The following is a 16,141-nucleotide window of genomic DNA, read 5'->3' on the forward strand; positions in this document are numbered from 1 at the left end:
GGCAGGCCGACTCGCATGTGTGTGTGTGTGTGTGTGTGCGTGTGTGCGTGTGTGTGTGTGTGTGTGTGTGCCGGCCCACGATTAAACATCAAAGTCTGTACGCGAACGGGGAGGAGGGGGGAATCAAATGGCATGTGTCTGCAGTGGTTTTGAGCCACGATAAATAATTAAATTGAAGAACTGTCTCTCTGCAAACATATAAAACAACTTGTTCCCTCTCCGCGTCTCCCTAACTCGGCGCCCTGCTGTGCTGAGTGGGCCGACCGAGTAAAAACTCTCACACGCTTGCCATGTACCACCACGGAGCTATGTGAGCGCACATTTTGCCTCTTTATATACGCACACAACGCCTGTTTGTGTCCACCACCACCACCACGAGTGTCCATTGAGTTATAACTGTCGAATTTGCCGAGAAGGAGCGCCGCTAATCCCATGGCGTGGGAGGGAAGCGAGGCCATCACAGAGACTCTGCTTTATCAAACGTCTGTGGAAACCGCTGTTGTTGTTGTGAACTCCAGCTGGGAAGAGGAACTTTTTTAATTTCGTCTCTTGTTGTTTTGATTCCTTGACTTTGCTTTTGAATTGTCTTTTTCTTTCCGATCAGAGGAGTGTTTTTAGGGAACAATGGCTCCGGCGCCGGCGTTCTTCATACGGCTGTTGCACGTCTCGGCATTCAAGGCTAGACTTTTAGACTTTTCTGTTGTTCGATTCCGTGTCGAGTAGCTCTGGTTAGGATTCACAATGTAACTCCTGAACACCTGCGGCTGTCAGGAAGTTTAAACGAAGACTGTTGGAGGGAACTTTGTGGAACTGTAAATACTTTATAATTTGATATAACTTGTTTTTGGATCTATCCAGCAGCCTCGTAGCTCAACTTACTCAGTTGGAGTTGTTAAGTTGTTGGCTATACGTAGCAGTCAGAGAAGATAATGAACCGACCCGAGCCTCATATTCCAGCGACATGGCAGCAAAAGCAGAGAGAAGCAGTGATGGTGAACCTGGCTCCTGACTGTAGAGGCTGAGTCAGCCCAGTCGCAAAGCAAAGTGACGTAAATATATCTAGCAACCGTTATTGAAAGTTATGTGGTGTAATAAAGTCCAAAGGGTCCACTAAGGGAGGGTGGACAGGTCCAACAAACACAGGGCTTTCACCCAGGAGACCGCTGTCTGTGTCCCGTGTGAAACCAAAACTAAACGTTGACTTAACACTTATTACAAAATGTTGTAGTCCGCTAAGGATGGTTGTTATTTATTTGCGCTAGTGATATTGTTACGGTTGTTGCATTACATTGTTACTGTACGTTGTTACGGTTATGCTACATGTTAGGTTGCTACGATACGTTATGTTACATTGCTACATTACATTGTTATGTTGTTACATTATTGTTTTAACTCAAACCATGATATTTTTTCTGCTTATTACATAACGTACAAAAGTCAGCTAAAAGCAGTTATTTAAATGCGCTAGTAACATTATGGTTTTTCCGTTACATTATTACGTTGCGTTGTTCCGTTACGTTGTTCCGTTACGTTGCTACGTTACGTTGTTACGTTACATTATTACGTTACGCTGTTGCGTTATGCTGTTCCGTTACGCTGTTGCATTACGCTGTTGCGTTGCGTTGTTACATTATATTTTAACACAAACCACGATCTTTTTTCTGACCATAACTAAGTAGTTTTGTGGCCTTTACCTAACTAATTGTTTCACGTTAACCACATGGCATTGTGAGTTTCTGCAAGCGTGATACGAAGCTAATATGAAAGGTATTTTTGATTCAGAAATGGCGACATTCAACATACCCCAGTGGTTTGCAGAAACTTACAATGCCAGCATGTTGTCTGGTGACTGGATTGGCTGATGCGGCTTCTGAGGCGGACCGGCAGGCGGTCTCACCTGCAGGATGATCTTGCAGAGGCTTCAGAGTCGACCTCCGTCAGAGCGGGGATAGTCTCAGAGGAACAGCAGCCTCCCCTCCGCTTAGTTTTAATTGAAACAGTTCCCCATTGATATCTCCTAATGAGGAAGGGCAAAGAGGTCCACGGATGTAAAGACATAGATGTCAGGCAGAGGAAGTTTGCTGTGGGGAAAAAACACTGAGATAAATATGAACGTATTTGCAAAGAAGCATCTTCACGTACAGTATGTGCTGAAACAGAAGAAACATCACTTCACAAATGTGTGTGTGTGTGTGTAAGCAGACCGCCGCGCTCCGCTCCCCCAACCTGCCTCCCAGGCTGTTATTAGGGTCGTTAAGTCATCAGCAGTTAATTAAATCTAGCAGAGGTGATCACGGTTGGGTGTTTTCACTGCGTCGGTGCATGTAGTGATTAGCAGGCGGTCCGTGTTACACATTAAGACGGACCTCGTTACAGTAATCCTCTTTCATTTCTTACCCTACAACCGCCGCGCTCCTCCTCATCCATCTCTGTTTGTGTGTGTGTTTTCTCTCCCTCCAACAGCATGTCTGGATCTCACTGAAGTGTTGGTATTGGTGCCAATATATATCACACCTGAGTTTCAGTACTGATACCAGAATAATATTTTTATTTTCCTGATGTAATTCTTTAAAAAGCTAATAAACAACTTGTTTTAAAGGCTCAATAATTTCCTAAAACAACAGTAAATTATGCATTTGTTGGGGACTATTTTCAGCGGCGGATTAATCCACATTTGGTGATCTAGTGAGTATTTGTGGCAGCAGGACGGTGGATGTGGGATTGAGTCTAAATAAACTACAGTGTGTGTTCATGGTGATGAAGGAGCCAACATGCAACAGTGAGGCTCAGTGATGTGTTTTTAATAGTTTTTGGACAACGATGGAGCTCTACGGCTCAGAGGAAGAAGATATATCAGGCTTTGATACACAGACAATGCTTATTAGTTAACATAATGTGTTTAAATACAGGAATATACCAAAATGTGACTGTGTGTAATGTGAAAGGTTTCACTCAGTAAGAAATCCACAGAGAATTATGACCCAACTACGGTTCCCCTCAGCTCTATATGTAATATGACCTGTAAATGTCTTTCAACAAAAAAAAACAACAACTCACCATTGTGCTCTACCTGTCCAGCAACAAACAGTAGACAGTTAGGCTGCATTCACACCTAATCAGGTGGTAAGGCAGTAAGAATTAATGCTGGTTTAACCGAGGAAATATGTTATAAAAGAATAAACAGTGGCAGCTTTTAGTACTTGAAATAATAATAACGCATTTACGCAAATTAGTTTTAAAGCCACTAATTTCTTTAACGCATTAATGCAACTTGCTGGCTCAGTTTTTAAAGCTAGAGTGAAGATACTGGCATCATATGAAACTAGAAAACCTGATGAATCCATCAGTACCATCCATGTCATACTAGCTTGTTGCGAAGGAGTTTAAATAATGCTCCGAACTTATGCTACATTTTGGCGAGGAAAAACTATCATGGTCATTTTCAAAGGGGTCCCTTGACCTCTGACCTCCAGATCAGTGAATGTAAATGGGTTCTGTGGGTACCCACGAGTCTCCCCTTTACAGACATGCCCACTTTATGATAATCACATGCAGTTTGGGGCAAGTCATAGTCAAGTCAGCACACTGACACACTGACAGCTGTTGTTGCCTGTTGGGCTGCAGTTTGCCATGTTATGATTGGAGCATATTGTTTTATGCTAAATGCAGTACCTGTGAGGGTTTCTGGATCAATATCTGTCATTGTTTTGTGTTGTTAATTGATTTACAATAATAAATATATACATACATTTACATAAAGCAGCATATTAGCCCACTCCCATGTTGATAAGAGGATTAAATACTTGACATATCTACATGGTGCTATGGACACATTTTGGTAGTTATTCCAAAAGTACGATAGTTTGATACCCGGTCCTTCCCCCCCGTCTCCAAACTCTGCCTCTCTCTCTCTCCTCCCTGCTGGACCTCAGAATAGCTTCACTGTGGATGTGGTGTTTTTAAAAATTCCCTCTCAAACGCAGACGGCAGCCTCTCAGAGAGCCGGCTGCTCTCCTGGCAGCAGGTCGTTTCCCCCACTAACGAGGAGAGCGAGGGGAGAAGTGAAGAGGCAGAGGAGAGAAGGGAGTAATATGTCAAGAGGAGATGGACAGGGAAGGAGGAGAAGGAGGAGGAGGAGGAGGAGAGGGCGAAATGGACAGAGAGATGTGATGAGGGGGAAGAAGAGAGGGAATGAGAAAGAGAGAGAGAGGCAGGCATGGGTGCTTGGCAGCCCTCGGCAGAGGCATTCAATGATTCATGGACTTACTCCAGTGATACGGGCCTCCGTTAGTATAACACACACACACACACACACACACACACACACACACACACACAGTGATACATGCACACTCAAAAACTTAAGCCGAGCTGTGCATTGCCCTGTTTGTGTTAAATCTTTAAATGCATTTTAGATAAAGTGTTAAGTTTTACTTTTCCACTCGTCCTTAAGAGAGGTGAAGCCAGGAACTCCAGTGTGTGTGTGTAATGTAAACTGTGACTAAATATGTTTGTCAAAGACCTTTTTGTCCGTGACTAAGCCGTTTCACAACAAGCACGGATTTTCGTCCAAAAAATTTGCACGGAAATTTATAAAAACTGATTTTGTGGGTTCTTATGAACGCTTCCACAGCCCTGTTCCCTGTGGAACATTCCTGCGGGGAAAAAAATATTCAGACAGACCTCGATTACAGTGGATTTCCCCCTGCGGAAATATATGTTTGGCCTGCCTGCCTTCACTCACACACCGCGCCTGTTCTCGCTCTTTCGCTCCACCTCTCACGTGCATGCTGCTCACTCCACACTGCAGAAGAGTTAGTTTAGCTCTGAGAATATCTAGTGAATGTTCAGTGGACGTTTGTGCAGAAATAACTGCTGCAGCTCCTCCAGACCAACAGAGGTTTCCCGTGTCTTGTGAAGTGACGGGGCTCCGCAGAGAGAAACGTTATCGTCTCCGAACAAAACTCCGGCGTCTCCCCCGTTCCCTCCGGCCGCGGTCGGGAGGCTGAGGCAGGAAAAGCCAACACTAGGATCAGCATTGATTCATGGAGAGACCTTGGTCTGGTCAGCTAACATTACTGCCAAGCAGCTGAAATATAGAGTGATATTGTGCTTTCAGCTGACGTGTGTCTCCTCACTGTGTTGAGTGATGCTCCTTCATGTCTATGTAGAGCGAGCACAAGCGCCAGCAACAGGACGCTGACTTTAGTTGACTTAACGCACACAGGTGAAGCTGTTAACAAGACATTTCTGATTCTTACAAACAGTCCCTTTAAGACGACAATAAAGTTACGATAAAGTCAAAACGATAAGACTAAAATGTCCAGACTTATAGTCACCTAAAACTTGAAAAAGATGAGGTTGACTAAATATGATAATAGCTGACAAAATGAGCTCTGGAGTATGTGTGGGCGGGTTGGTGTTTGAAATGAAAGTAATGGTTTGAACGCCGTTGTTTTTCTTGTTGTGTGTTGCCTGAAGATGTGCCGGGGGGGATTGAGCGCTCTAACACAAACATCTGTTTTCTCCTTTTTTTTAAAACCCAGAACAAATATACCAGCCCGGCACATTGGCAGAATCTTTAATATGCTCCACGCTTCGCCCCGCTTCTCCTCCTCGACGTTAACACAAATCACTTGTACCATTGTAATCCCTTATACCTGATGAAAAAACACATCCTAATTCTGAAGCAGGGATATTATCCGTGGTATTACATTCAGTTAGTCTCGGGGGTTTGCTCGGCAAACACAGGAGTGGGTCTCCTCGCGGAGAGACGCTATACGGTCAATTCCTTTGCGAGAGATAATCTCTTTTGAGCAACTGTGATGGAGACGCCCACAGTCGGCACGGTAGACATTTTCCTGGCACGGCGGACGCCGTTGAAGAGGCTCGCTGCAAAATGAGATACAAACCGTTTGACAAAGAGTGACGCCTTCTCTTTACAGAATGATTGATGTTAGAAAATTAAAAGAAGCTGCGGTACTTTCTAAAGGATACCGTAATCCTCGGCTGACAGAGTGATAGACTGGATCGTCGCTGTGTTTTAGGTGTACCGGATGACAAACAGGTTTACTGAATTAGATCCACAGCCTCTAAAAAGATTAAAAAGAAAGTTTCTTTAATTTGAAAGTATATTTTCATGAAGTTCTGACAGGAACTCAAAATCACAGATTGCGTGCATTAAAGGACGGTGACTGTTAAATCCCGTTAACTACAAACAGGGTATCCTACGTTATTGCCAACCGTTTTCTAAAGCATACCATCAGCTGTTAGATGGAGTTCCAACCTTCCTGGCAGCCGCCGGTTCCATTCATTTAAGCACATTTTGAAAATCAACTTTCAGAGTCTGAAACGTGAAGCAGATAGCTAATTCATCAACATACAGTCGTTCTGTTTCCTGCTGTTATCATTGCCTGGTAATTCACTGAAGCACTGTGTGACAGCGTGTTCAAGAATACTCTGACACTCAAGTTCACATTATCACGTGACCCTTTTCACATTATCTTTTGGACAGCTTCAGTGTTTTCTTCTTTTTAGCTCAACAGGCTCAGCTTTAAAGCTAAAGTGAAGATCATGTGAAACTAGAAAACCTGATGAATCCATCGGTACCAACCACGTCATACCAGCTGGTCATGAAGGAGGTTAAATAACGCTCCAAACTTACACTAAATTTTGGCGAGGAAAAACTGTCATGTCCATTTTGACCTCTGACCTCTGACCTCCAGATCAGTGAATGTAAATGGGTTCTATGGGTACCCACGAGTCTCCCCTTTACAGACATGCCCACTTTATGATAATCACATGCAGTTTGGGGCAAGTCATAGTCAAGTCAGCACACTGACACACTGACAGCTGTTGTTGCCTGTTGGGCTGCAGTTTGCCATGTTATGATGGGAGCATATTGTTTTATGCTAAATGCAGTACCTGTGAGGGTTTCTGGATCAATATCTGTTATTGATTTGTATTGTTTATTGATTTAAAAAATAATAAATATAAACATACATTTTTATAAAGCAGCATATTTTGTCCACTCCCTTTAAGGTTCATTTTGAACAGATAAAAAATGTGTGATTAATTTGTGATTAATAGCGATTCAATATTATAATATTATTAATATTATATTCTGCCTATAGATCCCTGTAAATCCTACACACTGGCCCTTTACTTGAACTGCTCTCTCCATCCTCATGAATCTTTCTCTTTGCTGGATACGACTCCGTTAAATGTTATATATGATATATGTATCATCACCGTCCGTCGGTCGTTATCAGAGGAAAACGCCTCTCCTCTCCGTCTTCTGCTCTCTCTCTTCATCCCTCTGTTCAACGCCGAGAGAATCAGAGAGCATCAAGCGCACCGCCGAGCTCATTTCAGTTTAATTGAGACGTCCGCGTGAAGACGGACATGAATATTACATTCCACGGGCCCTATTAATATGCTGAGGCCGGTCTAAATGTTTTAATATTCCCACTGTAAATTATTGAGATTGTGTTCATGGGCAGCGTCAGATCATTCGTCAGAAATGTTTAGTCTCTGATGTTCAGGAAGTGGTGGGATTTTAATGCTCTCCAGCTGAAATAGGACGTGATTTCCCATGATGCGCTGGCACATGTGCTTGACCGACCCCCTCCCTGCGCAGGTGACCTGGAGTCCCTGTTTTTAGCTTTCTTAATTAGAGAAAAGGGCGAGGAGACAGTGTGTGTGTGTGTGTGACAGGTATTTCTTTTCTATCTTCAGGCCTCGTCTTTCCGTCTCCCCATCTGTCTCCGACGTCCCCGAGCATGTCAGACACACAGACGCACTCCGGAAATTATTCTAAAAAGTCCTCATCTGATGTTCCACTGAGCACAGACGCGTCGGGCAGCGGCCGCAGCGATAAAAGTTGGCGTTTCGAGTGACTGCACTCGGCAATTTAGAGAAAAAAAAAAGCCGGTTGTGCGGCGGACGTCGTCGCCTACGGTTACACACACACACACATATACACACTCACACACACACATGTGCAGCGTGTCGGAGAGGAAGATGGATCGGAGTACAGATTGTAAGTGACATGTTAATTTCTTCTCCGTCACTCACGACCGAGGCGTCCGTTATCAAAGTAAAGGGACGCGAGCCCCCGCCATCAAGCCTCTCCTGTTCTTCTTCTTCTTCTTCTTCTCTTCTCTTTCTCATTTCTCCCCTCCTCCTCGTCTTCTTCCTGTCGTGGAGCGTTCCGGGGCTCGACTGTGATCAAGGAGATGTTTAATGTAACTCTCACTGCTCACCCGCCCTGCCGGGGATCTGTTTGATTCCTCCACTAGATGACTGCTCTTCATAAGGCAGCTCCTCATCTTGAAGGTCAAACCACATGTTTTAGACACTAAAAGGAAGACGACTGACGAGTGCAAAAAGAGGAGTGAGAGGTCGTGCTGGAGTTATGATCTTTGCTCTCCGTCTTGTGATCCACTTCAGGAGGTTCCAGTTAGAAAAGAACAATCAAGACCTGTTGAGAAAAAAGGAAAAGAGGGTGAGATCTGAGGAGTTTTTAAGGCAACAGAAGAGCTACAAGGAGGACACATATTAGCTGCCGGTGCCAAAACGTTGCATATGCTAAACAGGAAAAGTCGTGATATTCAACCTGATCTCATAAATAGCACGACATTTTAAGCTTCTCGCGTGTCATTTCACGCCACAACGTTACCGGTGGTGGTTATGTTTAGCCAACAAAACTACGGTAATGGTCACACAACCACTTAGTTAGGTTTAGGAAAAAACATCGTGGTTGGGCTTAGAATAAGTACATAATCTAACGCACACATGACCGTAGCCAGCTATGAGGTCACGGTGATTTTGTCCTATATAACTCCATAATCAGGAGTTGAAAACATCTGGGGCCAGATGTATAAAACTCTGCGTAGATTCATGACTAAAAAGCCCTAATCTCTACTGGCTAAATTCTTGGCCCTCACTCAAACGTGTCATTGTTTTGTGTTGTTCATTGATTTACAATAATAAATATATACATACATTTGCATAAAGCAGCATATTTGTCCACTCCCATGTTGATAAGAGGATTAAATACTTGACTAATCTCCCTTTAAGGTACATTTTGAACTGATAAAACATGTGCAATTAATCGTGATGAACTATTTTAATTGATTGACACCTCTAGTTTTATTATAATGTAAAGGTTAACAGACAGGAGAGGAGAGGAGAGAGAGTGGGATGATATCTGATTCAAAACATCCCACATGATGTTGTCTGTGCTTGTAAAAGTGAGCGTGCTAACCAAACTAACTGTTCTTCTTCCTGTGTGTGTGTGTGTGTGTGTGTGTGTGTGTGCGTGTGTGTGTTTGTGTGTGTGTGTGTGTGTGTGTGTGTGTGTGTGTGCGTGTGTTTGTGTGTGTGTGTGTGTGTGTGTGCAGGCAGCCCTGGTACTACGGCTGGGGCTTCAACCTGCCGCGGGGTCAGGCTCTGCTGGACAAGTGGAACCAGATCCCCGACAACACCGACATCCTGGTCACACACTGCCCCCCACTGGGTGAGACACACATTACAGCACACACACACACACACACACACACACACACACACACACACACACACACACACACGTTACAGTTGACATATTGAGTGTCATGCAAGAAGTGATAAAAGAACAAATTTCCTTTTATTTGTGTTCATTGTTTTGTTCGTATTGATTTCTGGGATTCAACATTTTTTTCTTATTTTTTCTCTAAAACAGAAAATTAAGAGAAATTTGAGAGATTGTTTCTGCATGAGGCTCGTTATATTTAATGCTTAACGCTTCTTTTCACCACTTCAACCTTCCTGTAACATCTGTGCTATAGTGTACGCCTGGTTTTGACCTCAGTAAATCTAGCAGAACACATCATCAACCTCTGCTAACATGTTTCCTACTATTATTATTTGTGCGATCCTCCTTTAAATATATATATATGCAAAAGACGCGCCCTGCGAACACCTGAACAAATGAAACACAAAGTGTGACTCCATCTGTTTGATAAATACTCTGTTTGGGGCAGAATGCGTCACATCTGTGCCTGAAGAACAGGCCCAAAGGCAGCAGTCAATCTGGCCCTCCGTCCTTTATTTATTTATTTATTAATTAATTTATTTATTTATTTATTAATTTAGTCTGACGTTGAATATTTTTAATAAATTAATGCAGAGGTTTTTTTTATTTAAAAAAAAAAAAAGGTGGTGCTCTAGGCGACCGCCTATATAGCCTATGCATTAAGCCGGCCTGGTAGCACATGCTGTCCACCTGCCGTATGTGAGAGCCGGCTGTCAATCACTCGCGAACTCCGACCAAACGGTCAAACTAGACAGCGCTGATCAAATATGAATCAATATTCTGTTTCTGTAATGTCTATTTCTCTCCTCAGATGTTCTCAGAATCATCCTGTAGTGCACGGTTTAGCTGTAAAATGAGAAAGTTTGTGACTTGTGAAATCTCTTGAAGGAACGCCAAGTTCCAGTCACATGACCGGAGCACAGCCAATAGGAACGCTCTCTCTCAATGAAATGACCTGTGATTGGTCAAAGTCTCCCGTCACAGGCTAGATGTTTTAAAGGCTGAAAACAGAGCCATGAGGAGGAGCAGAAGTCTAGTTTCTCTCAGAACACTTGAATTACAATATGCTGAAAGGTTATTATGGATTTTTTGCACAATGATGCCAAAAATATTCTACCTACTGCCACTTTAACTAGTAATTAGTCCAAGCAGTGCTAACAAAACGTAGAGAAAGCTGCTGTTTGTTATTGTTTCTTGCGCATACTCATTACACAAAGCAACAAAGGGCACGCGCCACATGAGGAGAGGACGTCATCGTTTCCCAAACCTGAGAGGCGTTTTCAAAAATATTCGTTTTTGTGACCCAAAACTCCGTTTGCATGTGGACGAGGAGCCAAATCTGAAAATATCTGTTTTTAAAAATGTCTGTATACGTGTAGACGGGGCCTGAATGGTTTGTTGGATCACATGTTTTCTGATCAAGACAGCTCACAAACAGACTTGGTTGTCTGAGGTTTCAGGGGTCGGTCAGCTCGGCCTGAAAAAAAACACACTTTACCTTCAGAGGAGCTTCTCTGTGATCACCTTTCAGCTTCTACACCCTCCTCTCTCACACAAACATCGCAAGACTCTGAACAAACACAGATGCTGCCTCACAAGCTAACTGACATCCTGCACACACACACTCCTCTCTCTCACTCTCACTCTCCCACACACACACACACACTTTCACACCTCATCTCCCGCTGCAGCTGTGGTGCTCAGACGAGTGTGTGTGATTGATTTCTGTGTCTGCGTCTCGGCTGCGAACACGGCCGTTTATTTTCCATTCAGCTTAGCGAAGTGTCTCCAGCTATCTGCCTCGTAAGCCACCGGCATATGGAGCAGCTACAGCAGGCTACTAATGCATGAGACACTCACACACACACATAGACTCTGAGCAACACTGGAGGCAACGGCATGAGAAAGAGAAAGAAGGATGATTGGAAAAAAAAGGGGAGATGGAGGACAAAAGTGTGGCTGATAAAGTGGATTCTTTTAAGGGCTAAAGGGTCGAGTAAAGACATCCTCTTTTAAAATATTTTTTAAGAAGAGTGCGAAACGAACGATGGCCGAGGAGGTGACGGAAAAAGTGAAGACGTTTGTTTCGCACTGCAGCAAAAAAAAAAGCTTCCCGTCTTTTATGAGGCGTGATAAAACGGCAGATCGGCAGCTAGAGAGGAGAAAAATATGGCCTCTTTATCTGGCTGCGAGGAAGAAGTTAACAGCAGAGAGAGAGGGAGAGAGAGGAAGAGAGAAAGTGAGACAAAAAGAGGGAAACAGGCTCGGTGCCCAAAGCAGCAGCTGCTTTGAAACAAGCGGCACATTAGAGCAAAATACCCCGAGACACAAAAAGCCCTCGTAACTTCTCACTTCACTTCCACCGACGCTCTCTCCCAACGCTTGTAAAGAATACACTTACTGTTTTAAGGTGTTTCATACCTGAACTCTTTTTTTAACAGGTAGATCCATTTAGAGGACAAAGAAGTCAGACTGTATTACTTTACCGGCATGACTGATTCACTGCCATAGAGAAGTCTTTATGTCTCGTAGAGTATGAGAGGGTCCATTACCTTTGCCTTGAGTGAGATCTTTAGCGCCGTGTTTGGTAGTGAAATATAAAAATGTATCTTAAAGTCATCCCTTGAGGGTCTTTTCCTCTTTCTTCTGCTCCAGTGAAGACTCGCTGAAAGCCACCAAATCCATGAGGCGTGCTACTTCTCACGGTCGGCGTGTCGACGCTCACAAGATATACAATTATATGGCCACAATCTCTTGTATAGTTTTGGTCTGGGGCTAATTGGACTCAAGTTGCAAAAATGAGTGCTCAACTTGGACCCGTCCGCTTTGAGACTTACTTGAAAATTTGCTTCCTGAAGACTTGACTTGAGACTAAAAGGCAAAGAGCTGAGGAGATCTGACCTGTGATGAAGTATCACTCACTTTCACTCAAATAGAGTTGCTTTGATTCACTACCTGCAGCTCGGCGTTCAACGAACCGTCTCCATTCCAAAAACATGGTTTTCTCGCGGTTTTGGACATTTTAAATATCAAAGACTTGACTTGGACTTGTCCTTAGATACTTGAGACTTAACCTTAAAGACTTGACTTTAAAGACTTGACTTGGACGTGTCCTTAAAGACTTGAGACTTGACTTTAAAGACTTGACTTGAACTTGTTGTTAAAGACTTGAGACTAGGCTTGAGACTTGCTCATAAAGACTGGATAATTGACCTTAAAGACTTGCCTTAAAGACTTGACTTGAACTTGTCGTTAAAGACTTGATACTTGGCTTGAACTTGCTCATAAAGACCGGAGACTTGACCTTAAAGACTTGACTTGGACTTGTCTTTAAAGACTTGAGTCTTGGCTTGAACTTGTCCTTAATATTTGAGACTTGTCCTTGAAGACTTGAACTTGTCTTTAAAGACCTGAGACTTGACTCGGACTACAACCCGACTTCAAAACACCCGAACTGTCCCTTTAAGCTTCTCTCTCATTTGATAATTCGTTCTTTTGTTCCCTTCTCTTTATTCCTCTTTGTTTACTCTCTTACTTCCTGTCTGGGCCGAGCGACAGACGGCGGAGAAGACGGAGCCACGAGCTCCTCACTCATTTTATTCCTCCGACTTGATGCTTTTATTGACTCAGCATCAGCAGCATCCCTCCTCGCGGAGCAGCCACTAAATCATATCCACTCCATGCTTCATCCTTGTCACACACACTGTGAAGGCTGCATCTGTGTGTGGCTGTGATTGATCTTTATTTTCTGTGGCTGCTTTCTAAGAGTCTCTTTTTTTTCATTATTTGTGCTGCAATGTACAGTTTGCCATTAGACAAGGACTCTGAAATGGAGATCTTCCTTCTAAAATGCGATGCGTCGCCTTTTGAAGGGACATTTATAACCTTCGTGGAGACACATTCAGCCATGTAAACACAGAGAATCAACCCAATGGGATCATCACACTGCTGCACATTAAATGGATTACTGAAGTACAGATTCATCTCACTTTTATCTTATGGTAACACTTTACTCTGAACTCTGCGTGTCCTATAGGAGATGACGTTTCCTGTGCTCAGCACGGCACACTTTAAGACTGCATGTCATGCCTTTGGTCATGAGAATGAAGCCAATAGTCACCTTTAATACAGCGATTATGGGACGCACACTGTTTTTGTGGTATTCTTTTGCTTTATGTTTCCACATTTTAGGGCATTAACGTAAACAGTTTTGAGTTTGAATGGTAAGATTAAAGTGAGGAATGAGTTTATGTTAATTATACAGCATGTTTCCCACAATGCAATGCAGTATTTAGAGGACCTGGTCACTATAATGTGACATTGTTCTATAGGGATTTCACGAGAACCGATACCTCGATGCCAAAATTCTGAAAACGTGGCGGTACTCGTCAGGAATGTTGAGAGAATAAAGTCCAAATGTTGAGAATAAAGTCGAAATGTATAGATAATAAAATAAAAATGTTGAGAATAAAGTCGAATAATAATAATAATAATAATAAAGTCGTTTGATATTTAAAAGGTCTCAACATTTAAGTATTTAGGTATCATTATTGATCAGAAATTGTCTTTCAAATCACACATTGAAAACCTGGTTTCCAAACTGAAAATTAAATCGGGGTTCTTTTTTAGAAACAAATCCTGTTTCTCTTTCCAGAAGAGGAAACATTTGATTTCAGCAACTTTCTTTTTTTTTACCTTTATTGGATTACAGTGCTCTGCTCTATATGAATGCATCTGACCAGAGCCTAAAGAAGCTGGATACTGGTCACCATTGCGCAATCAATATGGCCTAAAGGATGAAGAAAGTGGCAGTTATTTGCAGGCTCTGTGTTTAGTGTGTGAGGTGTGATTGATTGATTTGGGTGCCACATGTGTGCAGGTTTCCTGGACTGGGTCCCGAAAAAGATGCAGCGTGTCGGGTGCATGGAGCTGCTGAACACAGTCCAGAGGAGAGTCCAGCCCAAGTTACACGTGTTCGGACACATTCATGAAGGTACGTGCATGGGCTTGGACAAAACACCTTCTACAGAAGGCTACAAACGACACGCGAAAAGGCTAAAATGCTACTCATGACACGCTGAATGTCCGTGTAATGTCGTGGTATTTATACACCTTCCTATGAAACCAACTGTGGTTGGCGAGAAAGAGAAAATATTGTCTGCCCCCTCCAACCCCAGTGGAGATTACACCCTTTACTGATGTATTTGTATTCAGTTACATCCAGATATCCAGATATACTGTATGTACACACATATTTGCATTGTGATGTTTTTTAATCAGGGATGTACTCAGTAATTTCCCTCATTTTTATTTACAGAATACAGTTTACACATTTTAAGGCTCGTATAAATCCTTATGATCAGGATATTAATATCATATTTAGCATCAAACAGTAGAAGCACCTCCACAGCAGTTAGTTTAAACACATCTCCACCTTCCGCTCCGTCACCGCGTCTAAAACTTTATCAGATATCTGAACACCTAAACGTTAACCTTATTATATAAATCAGCCAGTAGCTCAAATAGACTGAGAGCCGTGCATCTAGATCACAGTATTATCTTTTCCCTTAAACTGAATATTTCTAAGTTAATTAAATTGACTGAATTCAATTCCAGCTGTGTAACCTCAGAGAATATGGAGATACTGTACGATTGAAGAAAAATGATTAAAATGTATATTAGAGAAAAGCTGAGCTGACACATCCGCCTATCAGCATTTCATCCAGGCCAGCGAGGGCAGAGAGGCCGTCTCCCCGGACTGACGATTGCTTTTTCGGGGTTATTAGGTCAGCGCTGAGCCCCCTGGAGCGCCGGTCCCTCCATCAGAGAGAACCAGATTAGAAACTAGATCAGATTTTACAACGGGGAGAAATAGGCTGAAAGCGGCGCTCTTCATTAATGCGAGGACTCCGAGAGACAGAAAGACAGAAATTATCCTCGGTGTGTTTTTGTATTCATGTATTCCAAATCTGAAAGGACCAACACGGACATCTGTTCGCTTCCAAGAGACGGTGAAAGTGACACCAAAAAAGCCCTGATAGAGCAAAGCGAAACTCTTTCTGAGAGATGCTAGTGAACTTATGCTTGACTAAATGGTAACACTTTTACATCTGCCATTTGGAAGCAACGTTGATCCAAAGTGCCTTTTGAAGCAGAGATTTTCTAACTGTAGTGGCGTTAGTGTCACACTCTCGTGCATACATTTGCTCAAACTGGATTCTCGCCATTTTGGAAACGATGAAGACGAGCTGTGATACTAAAGCGCTGAAAACTCTTTATTATGATCAGCATCAGATGCATCCCAGCTGCTATTCGTCCCGGGGTCCGCTGTGATTGACAGGACGTCCTCTGATTTCATTCTATAATTTAATCATGTATTGAACGGTGAATATTTACTGAAGATGTGTCCTTTTTGGGAAGGCGAACTTTTAAACAGTAAGAGTAGCAACTATTCAATCTCAAGCTGTGTTGAAGTTTTGCACTAGAATAATAGTATATTAGTAGTAGTAGTAGTAGTAGTAGTAGTAGTAGTGGTAGTAGTAGAAGTAATAGTAGTAGTAGTAG

At 42.8% G+C, this 16,141-nt stretch overlaps 1 protein-coding gene across 1 annotated transcript in view; it reads left to right on the plus strand.

The window, feature by feature from the left end:
• Positions 1-16,141, plus strand: part of mpped1 (metallophosphoesterase domain containing 1) — a 67,405-nt gene that overhangs the window by 48,773 nt on the left and 2,491 nt on the right. Inside the window, exons 5-6 of the mRNA XM_037760071.1 lie at positions 9,405-9,520; positions 14,457-14,570. Coding sequence (XP_037615999.1) covers positions 9,405-9,520; positions 14,457-14,570 — 230 coding nt within the window. The remainder of the gene's footprint in view (positions 1-9,404; positions 9,521-14,456; positions 14,571-16,141) is intronic.

This window comes from Sebastes umbrosus, chromosome 23 (assembly GCF_015220745.1).
Source record: "Sebastes umbrosus isolate fSebUmb1 chromosome 23, fSebUmb1.pri, whole genome shotgun sequence".
NCBI lineage: Eukaryota > Metazoa > Chordata > Actinopteri > Perciformes > Sebastidae > Sebastes > Sebastes umbrosus.